This window comes from Antrostomus carolinensis, unplaced genomic scaffold (assembly GCF_000700745.2).
Source record: "Antrostomus carolinensis isolate BGI_N321 unplaced genomic scaffold, ASM70074v2 scaffold31481, whole genome shotgun sequence".
Lineage (NCBI taxonomy): Eukaryota > Metazoa > Chordata > Aves > Caprimulgiformes > Caprimulgidae > Antrostomus > Antrostomus carolinensis.
In genome coordinates, this window is record NW_010295373.1 from 17678 (window position 1) to 31667 (window position 13990).

A 13990-nucleotide genomic window follows, 5' to 3' on the forward strand; every position below is an offset into this window, starting at 1 on the left:
TGCCCTCCGCGCCGCCGTGGAGAGCGGTAAGGGCTCGGTTGGTTTCCACGGCCTTCCCCCACCTCTCTTAACCCCACCCGTGACTGCCGCAGCTCGGAGGTACTCGGGGAGTAGAGGTACCGAAATGGCCTCCTCCGCCCCAGGGATGGTGAAAGACCTGATGTTTTCCATCTGGAGAACAAATACTTGGCACCAGGATGACCCGCAGACCGTCTGTGTTCAGCTAATTGCATGTCTGCTGGGATAAACTGAGCAAAACCCACGCAGACGGCCCTTTTTATTATTATTATTATTTCCAGAGTTTAGAAGGTGACTAAGCTAAAACCAGCAGCAGCTGGAAGGAGTGAATGAATGCCTTTCCCTATCTGGAACTTGAAACGTTGAGCAGCTCAGCAGCGAGGGCCAGGGTGATAACCTTCTGATAGAGCGCTGCTCAGGCTTGTTTGGGATCTCACTGAGATAACCCCATTACTCCAGTCATCTGGGGAAAATCTCATGTTCAAGGCTGGGAGCAAGCATCCAAAGGATGTCAAAAGCTCAGTCTGAGAGGCAGATGACATGATAAAAAGCTTCTGACATCCTGCCCTGGACCACAGCGGAGCACTTACTGGGAAAGCAGTCCAGGAGATTCTGTATGGGCAGCAGAGACAAAGCCATCTAGCCAAGGGTGTCACCTGGCAGCTGAGGAACTGATCTTGTCACCAAATCTGAGGCAAAGGTCCTGAAGCTCATTGCTGGGCAGAGATAACGCAGGGCAGAGGCCCAGCCTGTGGTCCTGGGTGCATACAATGCTTTTGTCTGAGCAAGGATGGCGTGAGGGGAGAAGGGAAAAGGGGTTTGTTAGCTTCCACAGAGATCTCTTCCCTACTGTCTCCTCTTACCACAGGATTTGCCAAGAAGACTTTCATCTCCTACTCTGTCACCTTTGGGGACAGCTTCCGACAAGGCAAGGTTGTTGGCATAGACCCTGGGAGGCAACAAGTCTTGCTCAGTGATGGTGAGGTGGGTGACTTGCAATGAGTAACTTGGCTGCTTTAGGGGATCACCGCTAATGCGGTGGGTCAGCCTTCAGCAGGGTGGGTTGCAGATCTCTCCTTCTTGGGGTTTTTCTTCAGCTATGTCATGGCTGCAAGAATGCAGTGCCCCAAATCTAGGCTATGTTGGCTTTGACTGGTGATGTCTGGTTGGAGAAGTGACTTGGAATTCAGGTTTCAGACTGCTGTCTGTGCTTGGAGTCAACTGGGGGGAAAGAACGAGATGAGCAGGACCACAAGGCAGCTGGACACAGAAAACGTGCCTCTGAGTGGGAAGAGGAGCACAGCTTTCATCTGCCAGAGGAGAGGGGGGCAATGTGTGGGACAGAATTGTGCTCTGGGAAAACCAAACTGGACCTTGCCCCTTGAGCTGGATGAGAACTGGGAGTGCTGTTCAGTGGTTAGAAACACGCCCACATCTACAGCACAGGTCAGCTGAGCACACGAACCCTGACTGATCCAATACCCCAGGGCTCAGAGTTCACATGGAGAACAGGGTTCCTGTTCTGAGGTAACCCTCAGCTTGGCTGAAACGCCTGCCATATCCCAGGCCCTCTGGGAAGGCACCGATTGCTTTCCCCATGGCTTCTGCCACCTCTGGGCAGATACACAAATGCTCATGCTTAGTCCTTGTCCTGTGACTCTAGGAGAGAGAGAGGAATAAAAACAATGAACTATTTCTATGGAGGTCTGCTCCAAAGAGAAGCAGGTTCCCAGCCATCTCCTCTAAAACCAAGAGGCAATGTGGGCAAAGACTGTAGCCTTTAATCGTCCCAAAGAGCTTGGTAGCACAGACCGTTTTTCCCTGTATGCACCGAATGGCACCATCCCTTCCAGCCAAGCTGAGTGGCCTGGAGCTGTGTTGGGATCTGGGTGTGTACTAAATACTGCACCCCATCTTGTGCTCAGATGAGATGAATGGATTGTGCTCAGATGGATTCTTAGAGCTGGATTTAGAGCTTAACAATTAACCCTGGAGCTTGAATCCTTATCTAACTGCAGGAAGAAACAAGGGCAGCAGCTCTCATAGTTCTTTTTCAGCCAGAGTATCTCATCTCTGTTCAGAAGATGGTGAAAGTGAGTTAGTCTCTGGAGCCAGCTGTGATGGTAGCTTCAGCGTCTGGCATAAACATTAGGTTATTTCCTGTAATAGAGAAATAGAGAGCTTCTTCAAAATTCTCAGGTCACCTGAAGAATGGTGCTTCTCTCAGACCCTGAAGAAGGCAGTTACTTGGTGTCACCTGGACCAGGTTTCTTCCTAAAGCCACTACCTGACGGTAGGACAGTGAAGTACTTCCCTAGTTATCAGCAGGGGCTGCAGGAGCGGGGATGAGCAAGTAGTACCTAGGAGTCAACAACTGTATTCTAGGCTCTCATTTTAAGAGGTCTAACATCCTATTCCACCTTCTGCCCTCCCAGGAGCTTCACTACTCCCATCTCATTCTTGCAACAGGCAGTGATGGGCCATTCCCTGGGAAGTTCAACAAAGTCGTTGACATGGAAAGTGCCATCCAGACCTACGAAGACATGGTTAAGGAGGTGAGGAATCTACTTATTTCCTAGGAAGCATTGCCTGCCTTTGTTCAGCTTCCCTGTCCCAGACACCACTATGGGTATCTGGAGCCACTGTGTCTAAGAACAAGAGACCACGATGCCTGCGGGGACAGGCCAGGACGAGGAGCAGGTGCTAGCTTGTCTAACATTCTGCATGCCCCAGGGGAAGATGAGACATCTGCACAAGGGGAAATCTGAAATGCTCAAGTGTTAAGAGTGTACACAGGAAGAATGCATGGGGTTCTCATGTTTGGTTTCCTCTTAACAAACTTGGTGGTTTATTGCTGTTGGGACAGCGCTGTATCTCAGAAAGGTCTGTTCAGAGTGGCTGAAGGTATCTGACTTCCTGCACTTAACAGTTCTCTTGTAACATGAGTTTCCTCTTTACTTCAAGATTGAGAAATCGGAGCGGATCCTGGTAGTGGGAGGCGGTGCCGCTGGAGTTGAGATGGCTGCAGAGATCAAAACAGAGTACCCAGCCAAAGAGGTAGCACCATATTAGTTACAATGAACTTCATCTTTGCTTCTGAGACTGTTCTGTCATGGTCCTGCTGGAGGTATCTGAGATCACTGCCAATCAGGAGTTTCTATGCAATGGCAGCCTTCGCCCCCACTGCCTCCCCTTCTGAAGAGTGCCCTGTAGCTGTCACCAGCAATTATTGGCACTAGATGCCTTTCACTGGCTCACTCTCCTTGGGCGTTAAGTGGGGTGGAAGAAAGCTAGCTAGAGCTGCTCCCACCCAGCATGTGGCAAGTCCTGTCCTATTCCTGTGTCCCGTTTGCTGTTTTGTCCCCAACAGGTCACCCTCATTCACTCAAAAATTGCACTAGCTGATGTGGAGCTGCTGGATAGTGTCCGTCAGGAGGTGAAAGAGATTCTCCTCAGAAAAGGAGTGCGCCTCCTATTAAGTAAGTACTTAATGATGCCTCTGAAGCTCTGTAAGCTGCTCTTCCTTTAGCCAAAGCCTCTCTTTCTGACATCCTCTTTCTGACTTTTTCCCTTGAATTCCTGTTTCACTAGATACCTCTGGGCTTGGGCTAGCTGGAAGCAGCAGCCTAGTAAAGGTTTGTGATCCATGGCTTTCTGTCACAACAGGTGAAAGGGTCAGCAATGTGGAAAACCTCACCCCAAACCGGTTCCAGAAGGACATGGCAGTAAGGACAGAAAAGGGCACCGAGGTGGTTGCTGACATTGTGGTCCTGTGCACAGGGATAAAGATTAATTCTTCAGCATATGCTGCTGCATTTGGTAAGTGAAAACCCACTGAATGGAGAGAAGCAACACAGCTCTTCAATGTCTTGTACTTGAGTACTGTAAGGTTCGGAATCAACCTTATACCACCTGCAGTGGTTATTCCATGATAAAGCAAATGCTCTCACATCACATTAAATACTTGACTGTGAAATGTAACCTTCAGAAACTTACAGACCATAGATGGAGTGGCCAACAGTCTTCTCCAGCTCCTGCTAATACCTCCAAGGAACCTTAATGTCCTAGTTTAGCATGAGGCAGATGACACCTAGAAGATGATGGTAACTCCTGCTGTCAAGGCCAGGATTTCGTCCTAGACATAAGCTTGCTGAGTTCTGTGCAAAAATAGGCTCAGCACATTCAATGCTATCAATGTCACAGGACATTCAGCAGATCACTTATTCAGCAACACAGCTCCAGTCTGAGTCCTCTTACAGCCCACTTTCAGTTATATGGCACTACAACTACGGAGCAGTATGACCACTATACCATCTCCTTCTCAGGCTGTGTACACTAGCTCTTCATGTTTCTTGATGTTTCTACTGAAATATCCTAGGATGATTCATTGCATTAGACTGTAATAATTAACTACAGCAAGGCAAAAAGCCTCTCTTCCCTAACACCTAGAAAAGAGGGTGAAAAACCAACTCCTCACTTTGTGTCAATGACACATTTGATAACATGATTGGCATTTCAGGGTCTCAGGCCACAAGCAATGCAAAGCTCTTTCTGAAAACTTACTGTTTGGCAAAACAGGGGACAAAATGGCAAGTAATGGTGCTTTGAAAGTTAACAAGTACCTCCAGCTGGAAGGCTATGACAACATCTATGCCATTGGGGACTGCGCAGATCTGAAAGAACCAAAGATGGCCTACCATGCTGGGCTCCATGCCAACATTGCGGTGACAAATATCATCAACAGTCTGACAAATAAGCCTCTTAAAACCTATGAACCAGGTAAGATAATCTAGCACTTGGCCTTAGCTTTTGGACTGCTTTTCTGTAGGGAACACCTGTTTAACATGTACACCTTACAGCTTGCACAGGACACTGATTAGAGGTGAAGGAACCCATAAATGGAGTTGACTGTATAAGCTTATAGCTCAAGCTTCATCTCAGTTCTTGCCAAAGACACTGTAGAAGTTAATTACCTGTGCCAGTCTACGGACACATGTTCTTTTTTCACTAATGTCTTCCTGATAAATCTACTGGTAGGTGTCTGCTAGTCATCAAACTTGTTTCCTTTTCTCTAAATTGCTTACTGTCCAATTGAATCCTAGGAACAAGGAGATGACTTGACTCTCCTCCCTTCTTCCCTTAAAGTATACAACACAAAATGAACAATCTAGTTTCAAAAATCTATCTAGGTGATGGGTCTCATTAATAAGCAACTGATGTAAATATTTACCATAACTACATTGAAAGCCGTTCCATGTGGATGGAGCATATCTCCACCAAACAGTAGTTTGGTTTTTAAAGGCTACCCACTCTATTTATATTTCTTTCTACTTTAATTTTGTTGTCTACCTCTTAGACTCCCTCTTGGGAGGACAGAATCACTCTACAGCACATACAGACAGCCCAGTCCTTCAGCAATCCCATCAAGGAAAGGGGTAGACAGATGGAAGAAAGGAGAGAGTTGTGAGTAGTTCTCCTTGGGCCTACCTCTTTCCTTGTCATGCAGCACATGGCTCCTGTGCTCAGCAGTATGCATGGGTATGAGCAGGGCATTGAGAAGGGAGAGTTTGGAAGAAGTGCAACACCTACCAGTAGGGTTTGATACTTATCTTTGAAACTGCTTAACTGAAACCTCTACATCTTCTTTCCAGGGTCACTAACATTCAAACAATGGGCAGGAATGATGGCGTAGGCCAGGTGAACGGTTACTATGTGGGACGTCTCTTGGTGACCATCGCTAAGAGTCGGGACCTGTTTGTCTCCAAGAGCTGGAAAACAATGGGGCAGACAATGCCCTCTTAAGAGGGGATCAGTAACAACCCAGCAAAGAATACAGCAACTGGAAGAGGGTAAGGCTGCACTTTTATTGCTTGGACAGACTGTCTCCTGCAGCACCACCTAAAGCCACTCATCAGCATGCTGCACTAAAGGGGTGTAAAGGGGAAGGAGGCACTTTCCAAATGAAGTGCACAGAAGTTCTCATGATAAAAACCAGGGATGGAATGTTTCTTTTACTTCCCTGTTGAGATAGCAGTGAAGTACTTTTTTACAGGGAAGTTCTTTTACTTCCCTGTTGATTTGTAACAATAAACACTGTGGTTTTCAAAATCTCTGTGGTTTCTTTGTTATGTGGTTTTCCCCTGCCTTTCTCTACTTTTGCTCTTCTAAAAAAATACCTGCCTTTTACAGATCTGGAATCGGCTCTGCAGTGTGCAGGAAGAATGGCTTACAGCACTGCCTGGGGAAAGCCTGCCTAAAGCCTTGAAAAGGCTGCGGTAATCCCGGAACTCAGCAGAATATAATGCAGCTTTGTGTCAGTGTCTCCACAGCAGCTTTAATTATGTCACTTACAGCACTATACTTCAGCCAGAAGAGCTGGTTAGTAGTGTGCTAAGTGTGATACAGCAAGCAGTTAATTACAGATGCTGCTGCTGGGTTTTTTTTGTTTTGTTTCGTTTTGGGTTTTTTAGGTAAGAAATTCCCAGAGCAAAAAGTAAGATTCATAAAAATAACCACACTTGACACATCTTTTTCTTTTTTTCTTATAAAACAAACAAAATCACCATGAAATATTCTTAGTAATTACAGAGATTATTGTGAGTTAAAAGCAAAACAGAAGCTCCTCATGCATCACTTCTAAAATTCTTTTCCTGTCTCTGTGGGCTGGAGGCAGAAATTTACCATCTGCCCTCAAGGGAGGGGAAAAAAGAGGCAGAACATTTTTTAAGAGCTTTCTTTAAAGTGTGTGTGTGTGTGTGTGTGTGTGTGTGTGTGTGTGTGTGAAAAATTCATCACTACAAATCTAAAATGAGGTTACTCTTTAAAAACTTCTAAACTAAAGTAACAAGGGACACTAAACAAATTCCTGAAAAGAGATGGTAACTCAATTGCTTAAGGTGATAAATGGCTAGAGTATGCTGACAGCATGAAGAAATCGGACTAAACCCCTCTCATCTCTAGTCACAGCTCTTCATCAAGTCACAACACATCACACTACTACCACTCCCCCTCCTCATCACATTGAAAAAATAAAACCCACCTCTAATGCTTTTAATGCTACTCAAGTTTGTTGAAAAATAAAGTTTCATTTGGCTGCCGTTGCTACTTAGTGTCTAGCTTGGCCATTTCTTGCACATAGATGCCAATACTTTCACTGTCAAAGAGCAGAAAGTAAATGTTCTTCAAGGAGGAAGAGCTGGTGCCATCAAAATGCGTGGAAATAGCTCGTAGAGTCACCTGGGCTGCCGTCTGTTTTGGGAAGCAGTTTCTATGTGGTAGGGGAAGAAAACAGAACAAGTGAGTATCAGCCACCTGTGCAAGCATTATACAAATGTGATGCAGAAAGGAACAAGCCATAAAGGAAAAAGCCATAGTCTGACCAACTGCACACTGCTGTTAAGATAGTGGCAGGTGCAGTTTTGCAATGTGTAAAACACACAAGCAAACCCCAAGGTTTTGATAGCAATATTCATCTGCTGCTGTATTAATTTCCTCACTGGCATAGTTACTCTTTTCATTTGCTTCTACTTTTTATAACCACACAAAGTTTTTTAACACTCTCCCTTAGAATTAAACTTTTCCATGCCATATTGGGCAAGCTAAAAAGTTCAAGGGATGATTATTTTTTTAGGTCAAAATTGGAAAAAAAACCCAAAACACAAAAAACCCCAACAGCACATCAAGTACTTAACTGACTTCCTCAGTCTGTCATTAAAAATACTTTGCTTGAGACTTCAGTGAAAATAATTGAAATTACAACCCCAAGCCAAACTAAGGCCAAGACACATTCATTCATTCATTTTGATGGTAATATTCTCTAACCTACAATCTGAAAAGCTAAAAGCTACCAGTCTTAACAGCTAAGTGGACTTTTAAACTGTTGACATCTCTTGAGGCACCTGGCCCACATCCTTGAGATTCAAGTTTCTTGGCAGCAGCATTTTTTCCATCTTAATTATTCTCACACTCCTTTTTCAAGTCACCAAACCATTCAGCTGCAACACAGTTCCTTCGCCCTTGTCTCCATGCTGCAAGGGAACTGGCTGAGAGCACACTGCAAAGAGTACAGTTACTGTGAAGGTCAGCTGCTTTGCATCTCTGTTTATATCAAAATATGACTGCTATAATAGCCTATCTAATTAAATGCTCTGCCTTGCAGTATGCTCATGCTTAGGAAGGCCTCCACATTGTTCTACTTGTCTAACACCAAACAGATTCCTTGACCTAGAAAGCATCCCCTCCCAAAGTGACACTTGTGTGTCTCTGCCACTGACACCTGTGGGGAAGGACACTCTCCCACATTCCCTGCTGGAGTTTCTCCACTGCCTGACAATGCCGGTAGTAGTTCTGCTGATTTTGCACAATGCTAAAGAGTGTTGATGCAGTGCTTGCTACATGAGCATGTAGGAAGCCACGTACCTTGGAGAGTTTGGATGAGACTTTACTGGGACATACTGAATTGTTTGAAGGTGAGTTAAGACCCAGATGAAATTCAGATGGGTCTTTAGGCATAACTCTGCTGGCTGCTCTTGAGTTTAATGCCTCCTATTTAGATTCTATTGCATGATAATGCTCCAGAGGAAGTTAGATCCATGCCAAAAAAACCTGCCCAGCACAACCTAGCCCATGTCCTTCTTCTGAGGCAGGATTACATATAGCTTTTCTGCTTCTGAAAAAAGTTTGTCTAAGCTGCATTTAAAGATCTTCAGTGATGGGGCTACATCAGAATACACAGATAAGCCATCCCACTGCCTAACAATCCTTACACTTAAAAAACGATGGTATTTCTTTTAATAGCATCCAGAGCTGCCTTTGCAGTGTTTTTTCTTTCCCCCCCTCTCTGATAGCACTGTAATGTGCATTTGCTTTTATTTCCCTTCTGAAGTTCAGTACTACTCACTTCTTACTCCATTTCATGTTAGCGACTTCAGACTACTTATCATATTTATATTAAATACTATCCAAAAAAAGAGCTTGTAAACTAGTCGTCTCGACTAGAAATAGGAAACACAGCAAGTCCACTCAGCTCTCCTGTGGGTTGGCTAATTTTTCTGTATAAAGGCTTCCCAGTCATTCCATACAAATACTGCACACCAAGCCTCTTTAATCTGGAGAAGCACAATGTCAGATGGCACCTGCCACAGCCCTCTCTGAAGGCAGGGCCAGGCCTTTCCATGCCACAGACCAGAGGGTACCTCTCTATCACAACAGCAGCTCCCGGACAGCTAATTACACCATTCTGGTATACAGATATTCTAGATACAGAACCCACCTAACTAGAAAGATTCATACCTGCCACTGGGAAACGGGGGGAAAGCCACAGACTTCAACTTCTTGTCCTCTGCGGCTGTTAAGCAGTTCTTTATAGTCTCTTCAAGCTGTTCTTCACACTTGTCTGAGCCCCACTGTGGGATGTGACAGTGGATGACAAACTTTGCTGCTAGGCCGCTAGACTGAGTAAGTGCAGCTAACACAAATGAAAATAAAACATTTAGTTTTGAATAGAAACCACTCTGCAATGACCTCTCAATCCAAAGTACTCCCTCAATTACATTACCTCTCCAAAGAAATACATTAGGGGTTAAAATATGCCACAAAGGTTCACTTGCAATCATAAAGTGACTGTCTTGTCATTACTATTGTGATCAATTATTATTTCTTTGGAGACCAAAGAACCCAGGGCTCATTTGGTTAACACACAGTTCTTCAATAATATTTGATAGCTTTCTCATTCAGCATGGCCTCTGGATTTGTTTTTTGCAAAATATCAAAACCTTGCAATGAAGACAGTATCATTAATTCCCCAATAGACGTTTCTGCAGTGCCGTCAGCCTTATCTGAATGCTTTGCACAAACATCCTGCATCATCATTAGAGCTCCAGCGTGTTAGAGAGTAATATTTAGACCCTCTTCACAGCTGGGTAATTTCAGACAACAACATGAAAATCAAAGATGTTTGTTGAAAGCCTTCACCAGTTATGTTCAATTAGAAATCTCAGATTAATTTTTCAGAAAGTATACTATCTCTCCAGGACCTGCAGAGTCCACAGCATGGCATCAGTTTGCTTTTGTTGCAATTGTGACCATTAGCACTTCTGAAAATCTGTCTCTTGTGAATCTCAGATTAAACACCCTGAAATTAGCTGTGCAATCAATTTTCATCCAAGGATGAAAAACTGGGATTTATTCACTTGTTCACCATCACAGAGGAATTCTGTCTAATGCTTCACTGTGCCACTTAAATTTCAACTAGAAGAGCAATGTCAGGCCTTTAACAATAGGGAGCAAACTGACTGAAAACAACACAGGTATCCTGTGAGCAGCACTTGAATTCCAGCCCTTTAGACTCAAGTGTTTGCAGTAGACCTCCAGTGATTAACAACTGTTTATTACTGCTTGCCTCAAAACCAGTAGAAGGGGCAGTTTCAAACATAGCAAAACAACAAAATGTGTGAGAGCGTATATTTTCCTATCTACTAAACTAAGATTATCTTCTTTCCTGGGACTGGCCTAATAGCATAAAAGGAACCTATTTTCCAGTTAGGTAGTGATGCCAAACCACCACGCTGACAGAGAAAAGTACTTTACTTTCATGTTATGACATATATTTTTGATTCAATGCAAAAGTGAAGCAAAGTATCTTGTACAAAATTTTCCCTGTCATTCAAGATTATAAAACTAGGCTATTTATTGGGGAAATTTTAAAAACTAGACTATTTAAAGCATTTAGTTTCTTGGGTATTGAGATACTAATGCAAATAAGGCACTGGAAGATAATATTTTAACTTCGCTCCATCTGCCCTCCAGCCACCTTCAACCCCTATGAATTGTTTAATTTGTTGACAAAAGAAGATGTAATCTCAAACCCCAAATTGCCACAAATGTACTAAACATTTGAAAAGAGCTCTTCTGTAATTTGTATTTCTATAATGCAGCTGTAGTGCCTGGGAGAAGAGCAGCAATTGCTCTTCCAAAAAGCATGTCAGTTCTAAAGATCATATCACATCTTTATTTGTGTTCAAAGGAAGGTAATTGTTTGGATTATACTGTTCATCAAATATGCATAAAGCAGGATAATTTATAAACCATCACTGTTCTTATACCTCTTATGTCAGACTGAGAGCTGTTTCACTAAGGAATGCGGTACAAAAATAAGACAGGAAAGATGGCACAAAGGTGACAGCACAACTTTTCCTTAATTGTTGGACTCTCGCAGACAGAAATTGCCTAAAGTAAATTAATCAGCCTGCTGTAACTTGTGGTGGCACCTAGAAGCTCAAAGACTGGATGTGCACAGCACACAGGTATCCTGTCCTACTTCCCTTTTTTTCCCTAAGCAGGCTGTCCATATCAGCAACAGCTTCGAACAAGAACCAGAAACATTTACATCACATAAGCAAAGGCACATATATAATCAAGAACAGATCAGAATGTCCAGAGAAAAGAATATATGTAATAAGCCCTTTCCAAAAGAGAGCATAGTATCCTTTTTACCTTCAGCAACCTCCAAAGGTCCTTGAGATTTGCGAAGCTCTTTCACCGTTTCTAAAAACTCTTACAGCCTTTTCCAATGCTTTGCCTGCAAGGACACAGAGCAAAAGGCTTTGGCTTCAAAGCATCAGCATAAAAAAACAACTCGACATTATTTATAAGAACACTGTACACATATTACCTTGTTTCCATCTATCAGCAGCAGCTGAAGCTTATGTTTACCACTCTAGCTACAGATAAAGTTTACCTTTTCTTGGTTTTGAAAATCTCTGTATGTTATAACTGGAGATTACTTAAATATAATTATCTGTAAGAATGCTATCTTACTCTGTCTTCCAGCTAAAATAGTGAAGAGTGGGATTTTCAGGACTCAGATTTTCAGCTTCCAAAATCAACTCAACATACAAACCCTACTACTTTCTGAAATAAACACAGGTGGGATGCCAGTGAAGGTCTTGATGACTGACTGCATGAAACAATGATCCAAAAGCCTGCTACTGGATTCTGTGCCTCACTATCCAGCTGACTGCATATATCCTTTTTACCTCCCTCTTGCTTCAATTTCCATATTTGCACACCAGCAGTAATAATATTTCCTTATTTCATATGAGCAGTATAAGGCTTTGTACATGAATATTTCTAAAGTATGTAAAATCCTACAATGCAAAGCATAATTAGAAGAGTTATTAATATATAATTTTATTTACAGAATTCTCAGAGGCAAATGTAAAAATAATCCAATATAGACCACAATAATGATGATTTACACCTTTGCTGCTCATATGCATCAACAAATTATCTGTGTTTTGACTGTCATAAGCCATCATTAAAAAAAGATAAATTAGTGATTAGCCTGTTATACCTAGTCAGATCCAGCCTGATTTTCTGAAGTGTTGTAAGTGATATTTTATGGCCTGGGGAAGATTCAGATGAAACAGGATGGGATCTCAGCAGGCAGCTAGTAGACCAGCTACTGTTCCAACTCTAGATCTGTTTTTTTCTGCGTGTAGCAGAGCCTCACCTATTTCCTCCTTGAGGTCTATTTCAGCAGTTGTAGGGTGAACGATGCCTTCTACTTTCATGGAGCCAATATGGCTGATGTCACTCTGTGTCAGAGAAAGCTGTCAAATAATAAGAAGAGAGCAGGAAAAAAAAAAAAAATAGTAACCCAAGTTCAAAATCATTTTCATACCAAAAACTAAAATGAAAGAAAGCTGCATTGAGTCTTTCGGAGATCAGCAGTTATATTGTGTTCAATACATGTGATTCTGATTTTTAGCCTTTAATTAACTAATGTGTACACCACCCAGATTATTTTGTGATATGCCCCCAGCCTGGGAGCTTGCTCCAGAAGAGATTACTGCTAGAAAATTCATGTTCTACCATCTACCAAAAATTAAAGAAGGCAAAAATCTCTCCCTCTTGGTGAGTACCAGCTCTGGTGAGGTCCTCAATTTGAACAGTGAGAGAGTGGCGTCCCATGGCCCACTTTCACATGGAGCATCGATGCTTCTGGCACAAACCAACACATGGAAGTTCTGGGTGATCCTGGGACCTGACCCATAAATACTCTTTTATAAATAATAAATAGCCTAGAAGGTTAAACCTGGTTTGGCAGTATGCCAGGCATAACACAGCCCAGTCCAATTTGAACAAAACTCTCATACAGCTTAGGCCAAGAAATGAATCAGTATGGTTCTCTGTAGAGAAGACAGGCTGATCAGTGTTATTCTTGGAAATCTTTTATCTGCAGACATATTTTTTTGAGACGCGCTACCATGCCCATGACTTGAGTGAGTTTTGGCCTTAAATGTGGGACCACTAAGGGAGAAGGTAGAGAAGATTTTGTACTGGTGTTAGATCAAAAGCATCCTTCTGTTTATGCTGGGCTCCACTGCTGTGATCCCAATCTGTTAGAACTTTGTTTTACCTTTTGTCCTGGCACAAGGCTCTTGGAGGACAAGATAGTGAAACCATCCCCAGGTCCATCTTCAGATGTTGAATTTGAAGCTCCTTCTTTTTCATTGTCCTTTTGTTTGTTCTATTTAGGGAGAGAAAAAAGCAACAACTCTCAAAGGAAAAGAAAAAAAAAAATCAACATTTACCAGTATTAAGATAGATTTAATCAGTTACAAATCTCATCTTCTCAGATCAATATATAGCCTTTTAATCCCCAAAGATCATGTAACAACAGATGTCTTCACTGTTTATATAATGCTAAAAATCTGGTGGTTCATCTGAGGCATTACATACGTTTGTAGTCATATTAAGAGTCGGGGCACCCACATCCATCTGTAGTTTCACTAACAATTAAGGTTGAATATGTGCTAGTTTATTTTTGCTGCTAACAGAGCAGAGCTCATACTGAATCAAACTCAGTAACTTAGTAACCCAGTCAAACGCTCCAATCTGAAGAAAAACCCACAACTTTATGATCAGAAAAAAAAAAAATCTTAAATCACAGAATCACAGAATGTTGGGG

General features: G+C 42.7%; 2 protein-coding genes across 2 annotated transcripts; one reads left to right on the forward strand and one right to left on the reverse strand.

The window, feature by feature from the left end:
* Positions 1-7: 7 nt before the first annotated feature.
* AIFM2 (AIF family member 2, ferroptosis suppressor) lies at positions 8-5828 on the forward strand. The gene is made up of 8 exons (XM_010177972.2): positions 8-26; positions 887-1002; positions 2454-2573; positions 2983-3075; positions 3389-3497; positions 3685-3837; positions 4597-4797; positions 5670-5828. Exons 3-8 carry the CDS (start codon positions 2532-2534, stop codon positions 5708-5710), a joined length of 639 nt encoding a protein of 212 aa, XP_010176274.2. The 5' UTR covers positions 8-26; positions 887-1002; positions 2454-2531; the 3' UTR covers positions 5711-5828.
* A 718-nt stretch (positions 5829-6546) lies between these two features.
* On the reverse strand, positions 6547-13549 carry MACROH2A2 (macroH2A.2 histone; the record flags this gene model as incomplete). Its single annotated transcript, XM_010177973.1, is given in 6 exon segments — positions 6547-7285; positions 9310-9484; positions 11512-11573; positions 11575-11596; positions 12530-12629; positions 13439-13549. Coding segments are annotated over 6 exon segments (636 nt in total), but the record flags the coding sequence as incomplete, so codon positions are not given.
* Between the last annotated feature and the right edge of the window lie 441 nt (positions 13550-13990).